General features: G+C 40.0%; 1 protein-coding gene across 2 annotated transcripts in view; it reads right to left on the bottom strand.

The window, feature by feature from the left end:
* ZNF236 (zinc finger protein 236) overlaps window positions 1–19,853 on the bottom strand; it is a 174,674-nt gene that overhangs the window by 138,174 nt on the left and 16,647 nt on the right. The window contains exons 3-8 of one of the 2 annotated variants that reach the window (XM_063451634.1): window positions 17,780–17,944; window positions 16,635–16,813; window positions 16,269–16,393; window positions 12,100–12,272; window positions 5,099–5,245; window positions 1,894–1,965 (exon numbers count right to left, since the gene is read on the bottom strand). In XM_063451634.1, the coding sequence (XP_063307704.1) occupies window positions 1,894–1,965; window positions 5,099–5,245; window positions 12,100–12,272; window positions 16,269–16,393; window positions 16,635–16,813; window positions 17,780–17,944 (861 nt within the window). Of the gene's footprint in view, window positions 1–1,893; window positions 1,966–5,098; window positions 5,246–12,099; window positions 12,273–16,268; window positions 16,394–16,634; window positions 16,814–17,779; window positions 17,945–19,853 lie in introns of those variants that run through there. The other variant, XM_063451635.1, reaches the window with a different exon arrangement.

The raw sequence follows: 19,853 nt of genomic DNA, 5'->3' as shown, positions 1-19,853 counted from the left end.
GCGATTGATTGATTGTAATAATTGCAAAACTGTCATCATTGTTTTTTCCTTCTAAATTTTTCATATTTTATTTTTTTTATTCTTTCTTTCCAGAGTCTCATCCAACATAAACTACAAAATTACGATTATTAACCAACAGGGTTAAGCAATGTCTGACACTTTGGCTGCTGTAGATTCCAAATATAAGAAGAACAAGTATAATGTTCTTCCCATACAATAAGGGATGACACCAGGATGGGTGCCAGTGGAAGAGGAAGGTGCCAATGATGACCTTAGCTAGTCAGTGAACATGTAAATGATTTACTTTCTGTCATTCCTTTACTTGCATTTACACGATCTTCACTCAGCAGTAAGGTGTGCACAGAAGAATACTTTCTTCAATTGTTTTTTTCATTATTTCTTCCCATAGGTTTTCAAAGTAAATTACCGTATTTTTCACTCCATAAGACGCACTTTTTTCCCCCTCAAAAGTGAGGGTAAATGTCTGTGCGTTTTATGAAGCTTTACTTACCTGTCTTGCAGCGTTGGCCGGCAGCACAGGGCGCACCGCGGTAGTGGAACTTGAATTTCATGTTCCGGTTTCCGGCGGGACTGAAAGGAAGTGTGCACAAGCTGAGTGCGCACTTCCTTTCAGTCCCGCCGGAAACCGGAACATGAAATTCAAGTTCCACTACCGCGGTGCGCCCTGTGCTGCCGGCCAACGCTACAAGACAGGTAAGTAATTATGGGACAAGGGGAGGGGGACAGTATGGGAGAGAAGAATATGGGGAGGGGGATGAAGTCTATGGGGGGGGGGATGAAGTCTATGGGGAGGGGGGGAGATGAAGTCTATGGGGAGGGGGGGAGATGAAGTCTATGGGGAGGGGGGGGAGATGAAGTCTATGGGGAGGGGGGGAGATGAAGTCTATGGGGAGGGGGGGGAGATGAAGTCTATGGGGAGGGGGGGAGATGAAGTCTATGGGGAGGGGGGGGAGATGAAGTCTATGGGGAGGGGGGGGGAGATGAAGTCTATGGGGAGGGGGGGAGATGAAGTCTATGGGGAGGGGGGAGATGAAGTCTATGGGGAGGGGGGGAGATGAAGTCTATGGGGAGGGGGGGAGATGAAGTCTATGGGGAGGGGGGGGAGATGAAGTCTATGGGGAGGGGGGGAGATGAAGTCTATGGGGAGGGGGGAGATGAAGTCTATGGGGAGGGGGGGAGATGAAGTCTATGGGGGGGAGATGAAGTCTATGGGGAGAGGGGAAATGAAGTCTATGGGGAGGGGGGGAGATGAAGTCTATGGGGAGGGGGGGAGATGAAGTCTATGAGGGGGGGGAGATGAAGTCTATGGGGAGGGGGAGATGAAGTCTATGGGGAGGGGGAGATGAAGTCTATGGGGAGGGGGTGGATGAAGTCTATGGGGAGGGGGTGGATGAAGTCTATGGGGAGGGGGTGGATGAAGTCTATGGGGAGGGGGTGGATGAAGTCTATGGGGAGGGGGTGGATGAAGTCTATGGGGAGGGGGTGGATGAAGTCTATGGGGAGGGGGTGGATGAAGTCTATGGGGAGGGGGTGGATGAAGTCTATGGGGAGGGGGTGGATGAAGTCTATGGGGAGGGGGTGGATGAAGTCTATGGGGAGGGGGTGGGTGAAGACTATGGGGAGGGGGTGAGTGAAGACTATGGGAGAGAGGAGAAGACTATGGGAGGGGGGGACACTATGGGACAGGGGAGAAAAAAAAATATTCTGTACAAACTGTCCCATAGTAAGAAACACTATGGGACAGTTTGTTCAGAATATTTTTTTTCTGGGTTTCTTCCTCTAAAAACTAGGTGCGTCTTATGGTGAGGTGCGTCTTATGGAGCGAAAAATACGGTACTCTGCAAAGAGACAATAAATGGTAACACTTCTTACATTTTTCCATTTGTCGTCAGATGTCTGCTGCTCGAGATTTCCATCAGAAACGGGTGGTGTCTGAGAGTTGTCCTAGTGTTTAAACCAAAGGAAATTAATAAAATGCATACTTTTAAAATTTATATAATCATATATTGCACTCACATATAATTTTTCAACAGAGATTATTAAAGAGTTACTCCAACTCTTTTTTTTGCAAAAATACTTTATTTTTTATTTTATTTTTAAATAGTGCCCTATTGCACTTCCATGCTTTGTCTAAAATCACACTGCATCACGGACTTCCCTTCCTTGGTCCAATCAAATAGATCTCATATAGCAGCATTTGGGAGTGGACTCTGCAGCTTCACCTGGCAAGGGCGGAACTCATTACATCTGTCACCAAACCATAGTGCGCACTGACGACAGGTGTACTTTTTGCACCAGATTGATATTAGGCAGCTTAAATAACATGTGCTGGGGTTGAAATGTGTTTCAAGCTGAACTGCTGCACATACAGACTCTTATCACCATAATCACTTTTAAATGCAGAAGTGATCATGGTGGTTGGACTATCACTTCAATATACTTTGTGAGTTAATGGGACACCTAATAAAGTGGTTTTGGTGTAATAGATCTAGTCTCTGCAGTCTCGCTGATTATTTCTCTGCCAATTCAGGGTTAAAGGACCACTAAAGGCACCCAGACCACTTCCTCTCAATGAAGTGATTTGGGTGCAGTGGCCTTTAAGTTTTAACTATACAATGTAAAACATTGCAGTTTTGTATGGGTTAATGCATATCTAAGTGGCTCTCTTACCGACTCCACCCAACCTGGACAACAAGGATAGGCTAAAATTGTTGCGCTTTAGAGGTTATGATTCTTAAATTAGGCAGTCACCGCCTCTATTGAGAGCTGGAAGCTTTTTGTTCTGAGCTACCCTGGCTGAGATTATTCAGTTTCAGGGTTTAGCTCAGGAGAGCAAATATAAACTCTTTGCAGGAACTTCTGGCACTCAATGGAGTAAGTGACCAACGCTTTGCGGACTCAATCAGTTTGACTACTTACAGTGAAAAGGTGCCTGGGCACTCATGGTACTATAACTATGACAGTGTGCTGTAATAGTTATGGTGCTTAGAGTATTTCTTCAAATCTATATTGAAGATTTACAATTAACATCACAATCCAGTTTAGTGCTGGCATAACCAAGACACATACCGCTTTATAATGCTATATTCTAGAAATCAAGTGCAAAGCTTGACAGAGATGGAATAAGTTATAACAGTTATTATTTATTTATTAAATATTTCAAAAGGAAGGATACATTGAGATTTCTCTCCTTTTCAAGTACCGTAGTATATACTCGAGTATAAGTCGAAACGAATATAAGTCAAGACCCATAATTTTACCCCCAAAAACTGGGAAAACTTATTGACTCGAGTATAAGACTAGGGTGGGAAATGCAGCAGCTACTGGTAAATTTCTAAATAAAATGATATCCCCCCAAAATTATATTAATTGAATATTTATTTACAGTGTGTGCATATAATGAATGCAGTGTGTGTGTGTGTGTGTGTATATGAATGCAGAGCGTGTGTGTGATGCAGAGCCTTGGTGGGAGGTGGGCATTTTTATTATTTTTAAATTATTATTTTAATATTTTTTTTGTTATATTATTAATATTTTATTATTATTATTATTATTTTTAAATATTATTTTATTATTTAAATTTTGATTTATTTTTATTTGTCCCCCCCTCCCTGCTTGTTAGCTGGCCAGGGAGGGGGGCTCTCATTCCCTGGTGGTCCAGTGGATGGGCTGTGCAGTGAGGGGGGGTTGGCAGAGAGCGTTTATTTACCTTTCCTGACGCTCCTGTCAGCTACCTCCTCCTCCGCGCCGGGCCTGTCAGCTCCCACTGTAAGTTTCGCGGCCGTGCGGAGCGTTGCCATGGTAACCCGTGGCAACGCTCTGACCCCGCGGCTCTCGCGTGACTTACAGTGGAGGAGAAGGGAGCTGACCGGACCGGACCGGAGGAGAAGGGAGCTGACAGGAGCTGCAAGAAAGGTAAGTAAAAGCTCTCTGCCAGCCCCCAACAGCCCCTGGTCTGTATTATGGCAATGTAAGTTGCCATAATACAGACATTGACTCGAGTATAAGTCGAGTTGGGGTTTTTCAGCACAAAAAATGCTGAAAAACTAGACTTATACTAGAGTATATACAGTATGTCATGGGTCCACAAAACATTGCATTGTTACATTGTTACAATAGGATACAATATACAAACAATATATATATATAAATATATATATATATATATATATATATATATACACACACACATATAAATTTAACCTATAGACTATAAGCTCGTTTGAGCAGGGTCCTCTACAACCTATCGTTCCTGTAAGTTTTCTTGTAATTTCCCTATTTATAATTAAATCCCCCCTCTTATAATATTGTAAAGCGCTACGGAATCTGTTGGCGCTATATAAATGGCAATAATAATAATAACCCATAACAGGTAATAAGTATAGTCAGAGATAGGGATTTCTATATTTAAGTTTTATTTTTTAAGCCACATAAATGTATATTTCTTTAACATAGGGAATAATTAAAGATTATATTCAAAAGGGGAATGTTCTTCTTCAAGCACCATTTTCCAGTTAATGTTGCCCTTTACTACTATAGTCATCATGGTTATTCACTGTAGTGTGATAGGTGGAATTCAAATTTAGGTTGAAAATTAAAAACTAGGATAAATCAGAAAAAGAGTAGGTGGAGCGCTTTGAGTGTCCTTAGTAATTTTATAAAACGACAAAAAGAGAGAGAGTGAAGGCTGATAGTGTGGTAACTTTTTTTTTAGGTAATAAATAAGGAATAGGATTTGCACTTACACTTTTGCAGTGCTGTTACTACCGCAAAGGATTCTGGGTGGGAATATGCAAATAGGTTTAACAAACAATCACGTTTGCCTCATTCCATTTTAAACATGGATTCATTTAAGTCTGTGCTTGCTGCATTCAAAAGCTTTGAAACACAACTTAGGAAAAGATGCAAAGCCAGTGACCACTCATGGACAGATTTTTCATTTATACATATATACAATATTTTTTTTTTTATCAATTTCTATCTAACATTGACACTACGATGCAACAAGCATTGTAATAATTGTTTAAATAGATACGCTACAAAGCAAAATCAACAGTCTGTGACTCTCTGGAATTACCGTAGTCATATGAGATGTTCCTCCTGTTAAAGCTGATGTACCTTGGGATCCCACCACATGCATTTTGCTGATATGTGTATTAAGGCTTCCAAGGCTTTTAAAAATGCAACTACAATCCGTACAATGATAGGTAACACCATTCTTCACCTTAAAAAGAAAAAAAAATATTTAATTTAGATGGAATGTCAAGCCAAACCAAAACTAAACCTTGAATTTGCTGTGTTTCTTCCACTTAATTTAAGTGAGTATAATAAGTATAGTGCCCTTATACATATTATATTTGGGTTTAAAGGACATAATGCCGAACACAAAATTAAGTGTGAATCACATGTCAAAAATGGTGACAAATTAAGAAAAAAATAAATAAAATGTGATATTTTTGCTTAGAATAATTTCTACATATTCAGTGCAACTAAATAAAAACAACTCAAAATAGATTCAGTCCTGATTGTTAAATGCCTAATATGTCTAGCGTCTAAATAAATGTTAGTTAACGCTAACCCTATGCCAACAACCCCCTCCCCTAATGCTATACCAGCCACATCCCTTACCCTGTGTTTACTCTAACAATAACCATATACCTACCCTAACCTACACTATCCCTAACCCAGCATAAACCCAAACCCAGCTTGACCCTTGCCTTACCCTAGCACTTACACCCTGCCCATCCCTACCTTAATATCAGTATTAATATCAGCAGAAAGGTTTCCTAGTTAAAAAAAAAAATAGAGAGATCTGCTCAGCTGAGCACAATTGCTCAGCTGCGGTGAAAGGGCTGTATTCTGCCCTTCCACCCCAGCTGACAGGGGAAAGCACCAGGTATGCACTGATACCCAGGTCTCCATGGTCTGAACAGGAGTATTTAATCGTGTCCACACCACATTGCAGCAATGGGTATTTGAATGTCTATTTAAATGGCGGTAGCAGTGCTCACTTTGAGAGCTGCATACAAACCATCTGTCAGTCTGAGACACGGAAACTGGTCCAGCTGACAGATGGGAGCTCCGAGTATCTATTGGTACCTGGGTTTCCAGGTGTGTGCAGGGATTTTACCCTGCTCATACTGCATTTACATACCCATTTAGAGATGTATACAGTGCTCACTTTGAATACTGCATATAGTTCATCGGTCAGCGTGGAGCTCGTAAAAAAGGCCCCAGCTGACAGAGGGGAGCCTGAGGCATTGTTCGCTACAGGAGACTCCTTGGTGGGAGAAGGGATATAGCCCTGCTCACACAATGGAGTCCCAGATTTATCCCTTTCAGAAGGCATTGCCAGCATCAATCAAAAGCACTCTAGACAGAATGGAAACAGCAAATGAAGTGATTTGGCTTACTGTACAATTTTCCTGGTTACTTTAACATCTTACTCAAAATCTTAAGTTCCCTTATTGCCTGTGACAGTGATTTCTTAGAGATGGTCTGCATGGATAGTAAGCCTCACATGTTCAATGCAGAACTTATTCTCAGTATGTACAAAGATTTGCCAAAACTATTTATTGAAATCCAGTGAAAAGAACTGCTAAATTAGGCAATGATGCAATCAATCATTACAAAACATAAAAATATATATTAGATTAGCACTCTCCATAAGAGGGAAACGATTTGCCTAGATGGCTTAGAGAAAGAACAAATATCAGCTATTTTATTGTACATTGTTACAAATGTCACTAGCTGACAATGTTGGGCTTAATTCTGCATTATCTTAAAACTCTAAAAGCACAAATAAATTTAAATGTGCCAAAGGCACAGAACGGCAGTTATAAGACCAGTAAGCCCACAGTTTAAAATCAAATTACTGATCAGCCATTTTCGATTCTGAATAACGTTTCTCTCAGATCTGCAGCCTCAGCAAGCAGCTTCCCACAAGAAATGTCCACTGCCTAAATTATTACCCTACCCAAACCATGAGAACCCGTAGCAAAACCCTGGGGTTCTCACTCACTTTTGGAAAAAAAATTACTTGCAAACTATCTAAATCCCTACGTATATTTACATAACAGAGGTTTTTAGTACCATTGCAATGGCCATTACAGAATAAGCTCAACTGACGCGTCAATGCAAACCTCTTGGCTGAGTCCGACACTAACAATTCAGTTTGCCGTTTGCGGCTCAAGGATAAACTCTAATATGACAGAAATGAGTATTATAACAATCCCCTACACTCTTATTAGCCCTTAAAAGTTTAGTTCTACTCTTCCTAATTGAATGTTTGACTTACTTTATAATGCCCTAGTGGGCATTGCTAACTAGGTCACCTGTCCACCCCAGTTATAAAGAACTAAAATATTAATTAAACTACCTGGAATCCTGCGCCGGGCAAAGCTCCTGGCGATGCTTTTTACACCTTCATGCTATGTTACTAAGGGCCTTGCATGGGATATAAAAGTGTTTGATTGTACCATTGCACTGGGTCAGAGTGCATGCGCATCTGACATGGCAAGGGGATTTACATTTTTTTTTTAACCCCTTAAGACCGCAGCCAAATGTACAAGTTGTGATCAAAACAAAACGTAAACAAAACCTGGCATTTGCGCTATATGTCTGTCCAACCGTAATTCACCTCTTTCATATTAAATGCAACCCCCCTTATTATATATCATTTTATTCAGGAGAAACAGGGCTTTCATTTAACATCAAATATTTAGGTATGAAACATAATTTAATATGAAAAAATATAAAAAAAAATGGGAGAAAATAAGAATTTTTTTTATTTTCTTAGTTCTACGTGACATTTTAACTGTGAGTGTCATAATACTGTTTGCTTTTACTGCAGTAACATACACATATTTGTATTCAGCGATGTCTCACGTGTAAAACAGAACCCCCTATGTACAGGGTCAAATATAGCGTGTTACATATTTCATTTTTTTCACATTGAAATTCGCCAGATTGGTTACGTTGCCTTTGAGACCATATGGTAGCCCAGGAATAAGAATTACCCCCATGATGGCATACCATTTGCAAAAGTAGACAACCCAAGGTATTTCAAAAGGGGCATGTCCAGTGTTTTTTAGTAGCCACTTGGCCACAAACACTGGCCAAGTTTAGTGTTAATATTTGAAAATGCAAAAAACTAATTTGAACGCCAATTTTGGCCAGTGTTTGTGACTAAGTGGCTACTAAAAAAGACTGAACATACCCCATTTGCAATACCCTGGGTTGTCTACTATTGCAAATGGTATGCCATCATGGGGGTAATTTTCATTCCTGGGCTACCGTACGGTCTCAAAGGCAACCTGGCGAATTTTAATGAGAAAAAACTGAAACGCAAGCCTTATATTTGACTCTGTAACTTTTGAAAACATCATAAAACCTGTACATGAGGGGTATGGGTTATACTCGGGAGACTTCGCTGAACACAAATATTAGTGTTTCAAAACAGTAAAACGTATCACAACAATTATATCGTCAGTGTAAGTGCCATTTGTGTGTGAAAAATGCAAAAAAATTCACCGTCACTGACGATATCGTTGTTGTAATACATTTTACTGTTTTGAAACACTAATATTTGTGTTTAGCGAAGTCTTCCGAGTAAAACAGTACCCCCCATGTACAGGTTTTATGGTGTCTTGGAAAGTTACAGGGTTAAATATAGTGCAAGAAAATTAAATTCCCTGAACTTTTGGCCTGGGTTGTCAGGCATGTCCTGCAAATTGTAATTAATAAAAATGACCTAATTATGTAAAATTATTACATAAATATATACGTAGAATTATTTTTATATATATATATATATATATATATATATATATATATAATTTTTTTATTATTTTTATTTATTTTTTTATTATAGGTGTATATTTATTATAGGTATTTATTTATAGGTATATATATAGTGATATATACGTATATACTTTTGTATATAGATATATATTATTTTGTTCTACATGTATTTTTATATCAATATATATATATATATTAATTTTAAAATACAGTTAGAACGAAATCACGCATGTATATTTTTTATCTATTTATTTTGTATTATTTTTCTATTTTATTTTTTAACGTATTTATATTTATTTATTCATTATTGTATATAAATATATATACCAAGTCCTGTGAGTGCATCCTATATTCCTTACTGTTTATATATGCAACGCAAAACGGATTGCACCCAGGCAAGTATCCTATAATATTGTTTTAGGAGAGTGCCAAGCTATTACTGATTTTAAATATATATATATATATATATATATATATATATATATATAAAATGGAAATTATATGTATATATTTAATCAGTATCATTGTACGTGTATTTTGATATTAATATATAAATACATTTATGTATATATTAATATTAAAATACACTTAGTGTATATGTAGGAGTGTATATGTGTGTATATATACTTAGATCATATATATATAATAAATATATATATATGATCTAAGTATATATTATTTAATTTTACACTGTTTTAACATCTTTTAATTTTATTTTCAGACAGCAGGGGGAGTACCTGTCATTACAGGCACTCCCCCTGCTGGCAATGCCTTGGACGGCTATGCCGTCCATGTGATCGCGGGGTCCTCGCAATCAATGGCCCAGGGGGGCCGAAGAGGACGGAGGGGGACTCCCTGGGCTCCCAGGTAAGTCCCCACACCGCGATCGCCGGCGACCGGGTAAGTACAAAAGATCGCAGGGCGTTCTATTCTGCCCTGCGGCGTTTAGAGCCATCTAAATAAGGACGCCATAAAACGCCCTGCGGTCTTAAGGGGTTAAAGGAAAAAAACAAAACAAAAAGAACAACCACCAATACATGAAGGCCAGAGAGTATGCATGGTGGGTGGTAGGATAGAACAAGCTTTCCTTTGCAGTCGCTGCCTGCAAGGGAAAAGATCACTACATCTGTCGCTAGCGTGCTGACAACCGATGTAAGAAATGACATCAGGCAGCCAAGAACAGAGTACCTAAGTTACGTGTGCCAGGGATGTAACAGTTAATATATCTCTGTATCTGCAGTGTTTCAAGAAGAAAAGATTCCTACCACCGTGACCACTTCTAAAATCAGAAGTGGCCATGGTAACGGCAGTAACCCTTTAATAGGGATCACATGGTGGGTGGCAGGACTATAACATGGCTGTGTCATTGCTAGCACAAATACAGTAGCACTGTTATTGAGAGCACTTCAAGCACAGTGAACCCATGTGACACTTCAGGTTAGATTTGACTGGTCTTATGTTGATAAAATCAACATAAGAGGTTGATTTATAGGTTTATTTAAAAAGTTTATTTAAAAAATAGACTTCGGTTTTGTTTTGTATTTTTAAGTATGGAGATCACGAGTTAAAGATATGAGATGCAGAAATAAAAGATGCAAGCAGGGGTTTAGGTAAACAAAACTTACATTAAACGAATTTGACCCTCAGAGGAGTTTGTAAAGTTATCACACTACATAATTATCATCCCACAGTAATTAACTGCAATCTCATATTAATTCAAAGCCTTGATAAAATAAACGTAATCCCATGTACAAAAGTCTTGCTGGAACGGTCATAGACTTTTGTTTCTAAAGCTACCAAGGTATCAAATAGTGGTTTATTTTTAATTACTTTCACCCAAGTTCTTTATTCCATAACCTCTAGACACAAACACACACACGCCTTAAAGTTACTTGCCACTGCAAGTCTAGAATGTCCATGGTTTTCACTCGCCAATGGCCAGTGGGTGAGTGGAAATTTTGAATCTTTCCTCTAGTTTATCTAGTTTTAAATACATGTAGCTTAAAGGGACACTATAGTGTCAGGAAAACAGCTTGGTTTTCCTGACACTATAGTACCCTGTGGGTACCCCCACCCTCAGGGAACCCCTCCTGCGGCGCTGAAGGGGTTAAATCCCCTTCAGCTACTCACCCTTTTCCCCCGCCGGGCTCCCTTACCTCTCCTCCCCCGCTCATGTCAGCATCCTTGTCTGACATCACCGTATGCGCGACACTGCCGCGCGTGCATTCTAAGTGTCCGTAGGAAAGCATTTTTCAATGCTTTCCTATGGACGCTCTGCGTGATTGAGGCATAATATGCCTCAATCATTGCCGATGCGCCTCTAGTGGCTGTCCGGAAGACAGCCACTAGAGGCTGGCTTAACCCCAGATGTAAACATAGCAGTTTCTCGGAAACTGCTATGTTTACACCAGGCAGGGTTAACCCTAGAGGGACATTGAGCTGAAGTGGTCTGGGTGACTATAGTGTCCCTTTAATCTTCAGTTATCAATGTGTGGAAATTCAAAATCAAAAATCAAGAGAACTGATTTTGCCACTTAAACACCCCTAAAAATCACATGGGTCATGCCTAGAACATCATATCATGCAGTTTTGCCCTAAATAGCCAGTGACTACAAAGCCTGTTCAAAAATGCAAGGTCACAGCTTCAAATCCCGGCAGGGTCAACTCAGCTTCAAATCCCGGCAGGGTCAACTCAGTCCTTCAATCTTCTGAGGTCGATAAAATGAGTACCATCAATTGGGTAATAATAACATCTATTACTATTCAGCTGCTGATTTGGTTAATTTTGAAAAACACTTTTGAGTCCCACTGGGAGAAAGGTGCTATATAAATACTAGTTATTATTATTATAAAAATAGTATAAGGGGTGGACAAATGATACAGTACATGGCACACTTGCGTACTACTCTTCTACTCTGGAAAAATGTGTATATAGAAATAAAAAATTGTGGCATTTGATTACCCTGACTATTCACTTTAATGAGAATATTTTTTTATTTATATTTTAAGTGATAAATACTGAGTGCAAACATATATGTGTAATGCAATTTGTTTAAACTGGCATTAAAGTGAAGCATCCCACAATTAACATTCATGCAAAAAAAATGTCTAAGCATTTGCCAACACCAACTACCTTTATACCGTTAACCACAGTAAATGAAAGAGCAGAGTGATTAATCCTGCAGCCTTCACCACTTATTAGCTCATCATTTGTCAGACAGTACTTAGAACAGATTGTGTTCTGAAAATGCATGGTAACTGAATGTTTCTGTTTACCTCGGAGTGAACCCTCTGTATGTGGGATTGCAGATTGCCTTTCTGGGAAAAGGCTGCTGGACAAAAGGAACAAGCATGGGGCTTTTCACCTGTATGCTTCACCATGTGTGTTGCCAGTGCCCCCTTCTGGTTAAAAGCCTTTCCACATAGAGTGCATTTGAAGGGTCTTTCTCCTGAAAATGAAAAACAGGAAGTTGATTATTACGGTTATAACTGTTTATAAATAGGATTTCTTACATGGCATATATGTTGCTCCTATATACCATGTGTTGATATTTATTGATGTTGCACAGTTACATATTTCACAATAAGACTCAAATAAACATGTAAAAAAGACTCAAATGAACATGTAAGATTTAAAGAAAAAAATGAAAGATTCAAATAAGCATGTATTCTACCACTTGCTAGGAGCAGAACAGACAGAGTACCCCATTTGTTTAATAACCCCCACATGATTACAAGCTGGGTGAGTTTTAGAGGAAGAAGTCTCGTGGAAGAAGTCTGGGAGGTAATACATGAAACCAGTAATTTAAGGAAATTATATTAAAGAACCATTAAAGGTATCCAGACCACTACATCTTAATGCAGTGGCCCTTCCGTTTTAACCCTGCAATGTATGGTCAACAGACCTCTAGTGGTTATCTCCCTGAAGGCCACTAGAGGCACTTCCCTGCCAGAACCAAGAACTCGGTTCTCAATCAAATGCTGCTCCTAGAGCAACGGTTTCATCCTAAATGACTGTGTATTTAGTTTATCTTTTTCCTATAAACTATGTATAAAATATGTCTGAGCTTCACCCAACAAACATGCTTGATGAAGGAACCATAGTGTCCTGCATGCTTGCAAAATATACCTTTTCGTTAGCCAATAAACACATCTGTTTTTAAACCTCTGTTATTAATCTTTCAGGATTCTTTCTTTGAGGAATTGTGCCAGAGGATTGGAGGAAGGCAGATGTGGTTCCTATATTCAAAAAGGGATCAAAATCTATAGACGCGAGCTTAACATCTTTGGCTGGGAAAGTATTTGAAGGGTTATTAAAGGATAATATTCAGAAATTCCTTGAGAAGAACATTGTTATCATCGAGAGTCAGCATGGTTTTATGAAACAAAGGTCATGTCAAATTAATTTAATTGCATTCTACAAAGAAGTAACTAGAAGTACAGATTAGGGTGTTGCAGTGAGTGTGATCTGCTTCGATTTTCCAAGGTGTTCGATACAGTACCAAACAATAGGTTAGTGTTCAAACAGAAACTGGTCTCGATGAAAATTCTTGTTCTTGGGTTGAACATTAGCTTTAAAATAGAGTAAAGAGAGTTGTCATTACTGGTAAATATTCAAGCTAGACAAAAGTGCTAAGTGGCGTCCCTGAGGATTCTGTTCTAGGGCCACTTCTAATTAACATATTTATAAATTATCTTGAAATAGGAACTGAAAGTCCTGTTTCAGAGTTTTCAGATGACGCAAAATTCTGTGAAGTAATACAATGTGAGCGAGATATTACTTTGTTGCAGATTGGGGGACTTGGCACTTAAATGGCAGATTAAGTTTAATGTAGAAAAACACTAATAAAACAATTATTAGTGTGCAGCATTATTATGCAAAGAAAATGCGTGGAACGTGGGCTGAAAAATGAATTAGCTACAAATCTATGCATTTCCCAAAAATATTGTTATTCAACAGATACAAATGGATCGTTTTTTGTTGATCATATCATTTGCACTAACTGCAAAAGTATGTATAATCCGTTACCAAAACTACAAGTAACAACATTTGGTTAAAAACAAACAAAAATCAGGGAGAAAGCCACTTCCTGGCAAACATACCATCTTGTGAGATCTACAATACAAGATTAGACAAAAGCTAAAGCCAGACAGCATGACTATATGTAACTGCTAGGTTCCTGCTAATTATTAAAACGGGGATTATAAAATCAGGTGTGCTCAAAAGAGTAGCATTTAATACCATCAGCCTTAGATCAGCACTGAGAACTTCTGGATGCAGTGCAAGCAGAGGGGTGGTGCACTGGCTTGATCCAGGCAAGAAGCCAAACCAGTTTGACTACTTATGTTGGGGGGGCACCAGGGAACTCATGGTACCATTACCACTACAATGTGCTGTAATGGTTATGCTGCTTGGAATGTTCCTTCAACAAAGAACATTGTAAAACATTGAAACAAAATTTAAAGATTGCATTGATGATAATGTTAAACTCAGGGCTCAAGTCCTGCGGGAACGATGTTCCTGCACTTTTTTCACAGCAGGAACGCCGTTCCCTCTGCTCCTGCAGGACCAGGGTAGCTGCCTCTAGAGCACGCCGGTGCCCACGTGTTGCTTCCCGAGCCGATCCTTCACTATGCGAGCGGCTTTGCCGCATAGTAAAGGAGTCACGACTTACTTACTTGCTCTGATTACTCGTCCTCCGACCTCCCCTGCCATTTGCATACGCGGCTACGTGTGTTCCGTGACATCATGCGGAGGCGGAGTCACGGCAACGCTAGGGTGAGCCCCAGGTCTCCTCTCCTCTGAGAGGGCAAGAATTACAAAGAAAGCGGCCTCACAGGCTCACACCACACTCCTTCTGCCCGGCCAACCTGAACCCTGAGGCCAGCCAGGCCGGCACCCTGAGGCCAGCCAGGCCGGCACCCTGAGGCCAGCCAGGCCGGCACCCTGAGGCCAGCCAGGCCGGCACCCTGAGGCCAGCCAGGCAGGCACCCTGAGGCCAGCCAGGCCAGCACCCTGAGGCCAGCCAGGCCAGCACACTGAGGCCAGCCAGGCCAGCACACTGAGGCCAGCCAGGCCAGCACACTGAGGCCAGCCAGGCCAGCACCCTGACACCAGCCAGGTCAGCACCCAAAGGCTAGCCAAGTCAGCACCCAGAGGCTAGCCAAGTCAGCACCCAGAGGCCAGCCAAGTCAGCACAACACTGATCCTTGACTCAAGGATGAGCCAAGTTTTCAACTCAAGTTGAGCCAGTATTCAGAACTGTAAGTAAATATATAAGGGGAGCTATGACTTGTTGGATGGGGGCTGGGTGTTCGATATTTTATTTTTTTTATTGCATGTGAATTTTGGAGATGTTTTTGTAATCTGGCACTTTACAATAAATGTTGCACTGTATCTTCTGCAAAATATATATGCATATGGGCGTATAATCATTTTTTTTTTTTCCCACACTTTTTTTTCCCCCAGGACTTGACCCCTGGTTAAACTAGTATTGAACTTTTAGGTGAAAAGGTTTGATGGTTTGGTGGATGGGTCAGCCTTCTGGCATTTGTAATTTAATCTTTAGTAGGGAAAACAAGTTGTATTCATAAGCATATACATGGTGGATGCCACCTTTATGAAGGTACATTTCTTTCTTTGCCAGATAAATTAGATTACATTTCCATTACAAATTTATATATTATGAATATGAATTTTCATTAGATATAGAGTGAATAGAGACAAATATATATTAAAAAAAAGCTGTTAAGAAAGCAAAAGCAGTTGCTATATTAAAATTACTGGGAGAATTGTGACCTCTAGTGCCGCTTGCTTACAACTTCAACACAGACAAATTTAAGAAAGAAAGAATTAAATTAATTTTGCTTCCCTTCAATCTACCCACTTGTTTTCATTCCTTTATAAAACGACTCTTTAGTGGTTACCGTCATTATCCTATGCCCAGGGGGACTGTAGACATCAGGCCACAAGGCTAGTGTGTGTAAGGGGCAATAGGTACTACATATGAGGACACTCGGCACCAGTTGGTAGATAACTAAATCAGTCTACTCTCATTTGTGAGAGGACATTACTTTACACAGTCCTCTAAGTACACTCCCTTGTTTTCCACAGTCCTGTGCCCATCAGGTAGTTGTGATCTAGTTTCCAATACCTAATTTAAAAAGTGTCAGACTAGCACTCATGGCAATAATATTATCATCAATGTGTTTTCCCCTTTAATCAGTTCCAGACACACCTACCTCAATATCATTCTGGTACCTATCCTAGCCTCTGCCAAGTAGTTTTTTTGTTTTTTTTTATGAAATAGACTCCATATACAGACAGTCTTGATATATGGTGTCAACATGATTTTGCCGCTTTTGTAACAATACAAGCAATGTTTTTTGCTGTTTATGAACAAAATATATCCAGAAATACAACAGGTAAATAATGACTTCCTTACCTGTGTGAATCCTAATATGGCGAGTTAATTGGCTTGGCTTTTGGAATGTTTTGCCACAGTGTGGACAGGAGTATGAAAAGCCACTACGATCAATGTTTCGGTTGTAAGATCTAGTACTGGCAACTCTATAATTAAAAAGTAAGACAGAAATTATTCGACAAATCCATGTACATATCTCAACAGAAAAATATGAAACTGCCAAAACATATAAACAGTAAATGTAATTCAGAACATTTTCTGATATCTGGCGTTTCAATTTTTTATTTGGATCACTAAAGCAAACTGGTTAGCTTAGCAACAGTTTGTAAGATCTTAAACAAAAATCTGGAGAGAAAAAAATATATATTTTTGAACAGTATACCACACCTGATTTTGAAGTGTGTTTTCATGTGATCTTTGAGCTGCAGCGTAGTGTCAAATTTTTTTTTGCATGACCTGCAATTGTAAGTCTTACTTCCAACCAACTCCTGCCTATGTTCCTCCATATGTAGGGACAGGTGACTCTGTAGTGTAAACTCATCTCCACATTCTGAACAGATGAGAATCTGTCAGTAAAAAAAAATACACAGTGGTTTAAAAAGCATAAAAATTCCCGATTCTTAGAAAATCATAATTTTTAACTATTAAATATTAAAGCCTATCATGCTAACAGAATTTAAATATTCTAAGATAATAGTGTGACGGAAGATTTAAAGTGTCATTAAGTGTTAAACTTTCCACCCATTTTTATGCATAATACAGTTTTTGTATTCAATATATAGACAAAACAGATACCCATGACATTTTTTGCAGGATTTTTTTCAGGGACTTGATTCATCCTTTCGAGATCTTTTCAACTAGTCAGTCCCTGACCTACCATTGCTTTCAAATTGTCACAAGGCAAAACTATATTGCATCAGATGCTTTAATACAGATCATATACACAGGTACCTGATATGTACCCATACAAGCAAAGTACAGATTAGAGAACAACACACACACAAAAATACAGTTTGAATTTTACAAGGCTACTTAATATTACCTATCTCAGAAAACAAATATGGGCATTCAGTTCCACCATATGGCCATATTGTGTAAAGCCCACCATTACGTCACAGTACCCAGATATCACTGGGTCTTACACTAATCTTAACATGGGAGATTACCATGCTAACTGCAGTACTTGCTGCTTAAAAGGTTCCAGAGACTCTCATCAATTTCAGAGTGACTGCCACTAGAGGTGTTCCTAAGCAGCAATATAAACACTGCCTTTTCTATGAAAATGCAGCATATAGACTACACGGACAGGCTATAGACACCAGAACCACAACATTAAGCTGCAGTACATATGACCTGTGTCTATAAGCTCTCTTTAATTTGATAACTTGTAACACCATCGCCACCCTTTTAGGACTGTACTTGAGGGTGTCTTTTTCCGATTGCCAAATTAATAATGTCAAGGTAAGAAATAAAAAAAAAATGGTATAAGAATGAAAATATTTCAATAATGATTTTTTTTTTTTTTTAATTACCTCCTCTTTTTCATGAAGCATAATATGGGATTTGAGGCTGGCCACACGGGAAAACTTCTTGTTGCATGCTGGACATGTGGCATCATTCACATTATGTGTGGATTTGTGAAGTGTCAGGTTGAATTCAATATTAAAGGACATTGGGCACTGGTCACATCGATAAGGCTGTGTAGAAAATGAATACATATGAAGAAGTAGACATATGGCATTATACATTCAATAAAACCCAGTCAAGCCTTCAATTGAAATATTTTTGGATAAGTTTCTCCTATTATTTTATTTTTTATTTAAAAATTATTTAAAATTCAGAAAATTATTATTATTTAACAGTTTTTTTTAATATAAGATAGATTTTTGATATTTAGATTTTTTAAAACAAAAATACCACAATTATGTTATGTTACATAGTTCTAACAGTTTATGCAGAAACAGGACTGTCTTAAACACAGGTAAAACTAAGCAGCTGCCCCGGGCGCAGTTACACAAACACCAATACTACACACAATCCACATTTTAAAGACAACACTACCAAACACTAGAGATGCCCCAAATAGTTCGCTGGCGAATAGTTCCCGGCGAACATAGCTTGTTCGCGTTCGCCACGGACGGCGAACATATGCGATGTTCGGTCCGCCCGATATTCGTCATCATTGAGTAAACTTTGACCCAGTACCTCAGAGTCAGCAGACACATTCCAGCCAATCAGCAGCAGATCCTCCCTCCCAGACCCTCCCACCTCCTGGACAGCATCCATTTTAGATTCATTCGGAAGCTGCATTCTCTTTTTTTTTTTTTTTTTTTTTTTTTTTTAGACAGAAGTGTGTTATATTTGAGCATGCTAGGCTGAACATGCATATATCATGGCTAGTTGCACTGAGGGTATGAGTATATAGCAGTACATTGTTGTGAAAGATGGCTGTCATGTTTAGAGTGTAGCTTGCACGTTATCAACTGTGTATTTATATCAGCAGCTCCACCACTAGTTATAAATCAAGTGTGTCGCCCCATGAGATGAGACTTGTGAATAACATAATACATGAACGGTTAAGGTAAAGGCATGGAACTACGACAATGGAACTCTTTAGGAGGTGAAATAATGACATGTTTAAATGCTTGCTACTTTATGATTAGTTAATGTGCAGAGAGCAGTTCATGTAATCAAAGGCATGGTGTGGAGGATTGGCTATAGTGGGACATGCTTGGCAGGCTGCTGTTTACTGCTTGTGCTCTTCTGGGCGCCAGGTGCAGACCCTGGGAGTCCCTGATACCTGGAACAACAAAGGCAAGTCTCTGGCTGAGTGCCTGGTTCGCGGCTTGAGGTGGTGGAAGCTTGTTTTGTCGGGTGGTCGGATCTGTCCCGGTGGTGCTTCACGTCCGGTGCGGGATTGTGGTGGCTTAAGGTGGAGGCGAGTGCTTGACGTGGGGCAAGCTCTGCATTTCTGTTTGTGCCTCCGGTCCCATCTTCGATGCCTTTTGCATTGGTGGATTTTAATGGGGACTGCTTTGCTTAGCTGTGGTGGAGCTTGTTGGGGCTGTGGTGGAGCTTGTTGGGGCTTCCTGCTTGTTATTTGCTTCCAAAATTGATTAAAGAGTCTGTCCAGGGGCGGGGCCGGGCCGCCGAGCCGAGCGGTCGCAGTACAGACCAGCTCCGGCTCAATTTAACCTAAAAATCACCTTTTATGCCTGTAAATCGGGTTTTGAAAAGCATGAACAGCCCACAACTGCGACCCCAGACGTCTAGGGCTACCAGAGCTGAGGAGAGGCTTGCCCTCAGGGTTTTAGTCCCTCAGGGGAGAGGTCCCTGCGGCAACAGGCGAGACCTTACCCGGCAGCGAGAGGAGTGGACGGCCGCCACACCACTTACCTGCCCACTAGAGCCCGTCAAACAGGGATACCATCGGCGGACCCGGTCCTGATTTCCCCCCCCCTCTGGACCGGGGGGGTGATCCCGGTCCTCACCCTAAGGGCCTGAGCGGGATACAATGGGCGACGCCGCTGCACACAAAATGGCGACCACCATGTGCGCAAGAGACCTGAGCCCCGACAACAGCAGACCGCAAGGACCAAGCAGGGT

This window comes from Pelobates fuscus, chromosome 4, assembly GCF_036172605.1.
Source record: "Pelobates fuscus isolate aPelFus1 chromosome 4, aPelFus1.pri, whole genome shotgun sequence".
Lineage (NCBI taxonomy): Eukaryota > Metazoa > Chordata > Amphibia > Anura > Pelobatidae > Pelobates > Pelobates fuscus.
Note: the sequence above shows the minus strand (reverse complement) of the source record. Positions and strands in the feature narration are given on the sequence as shown.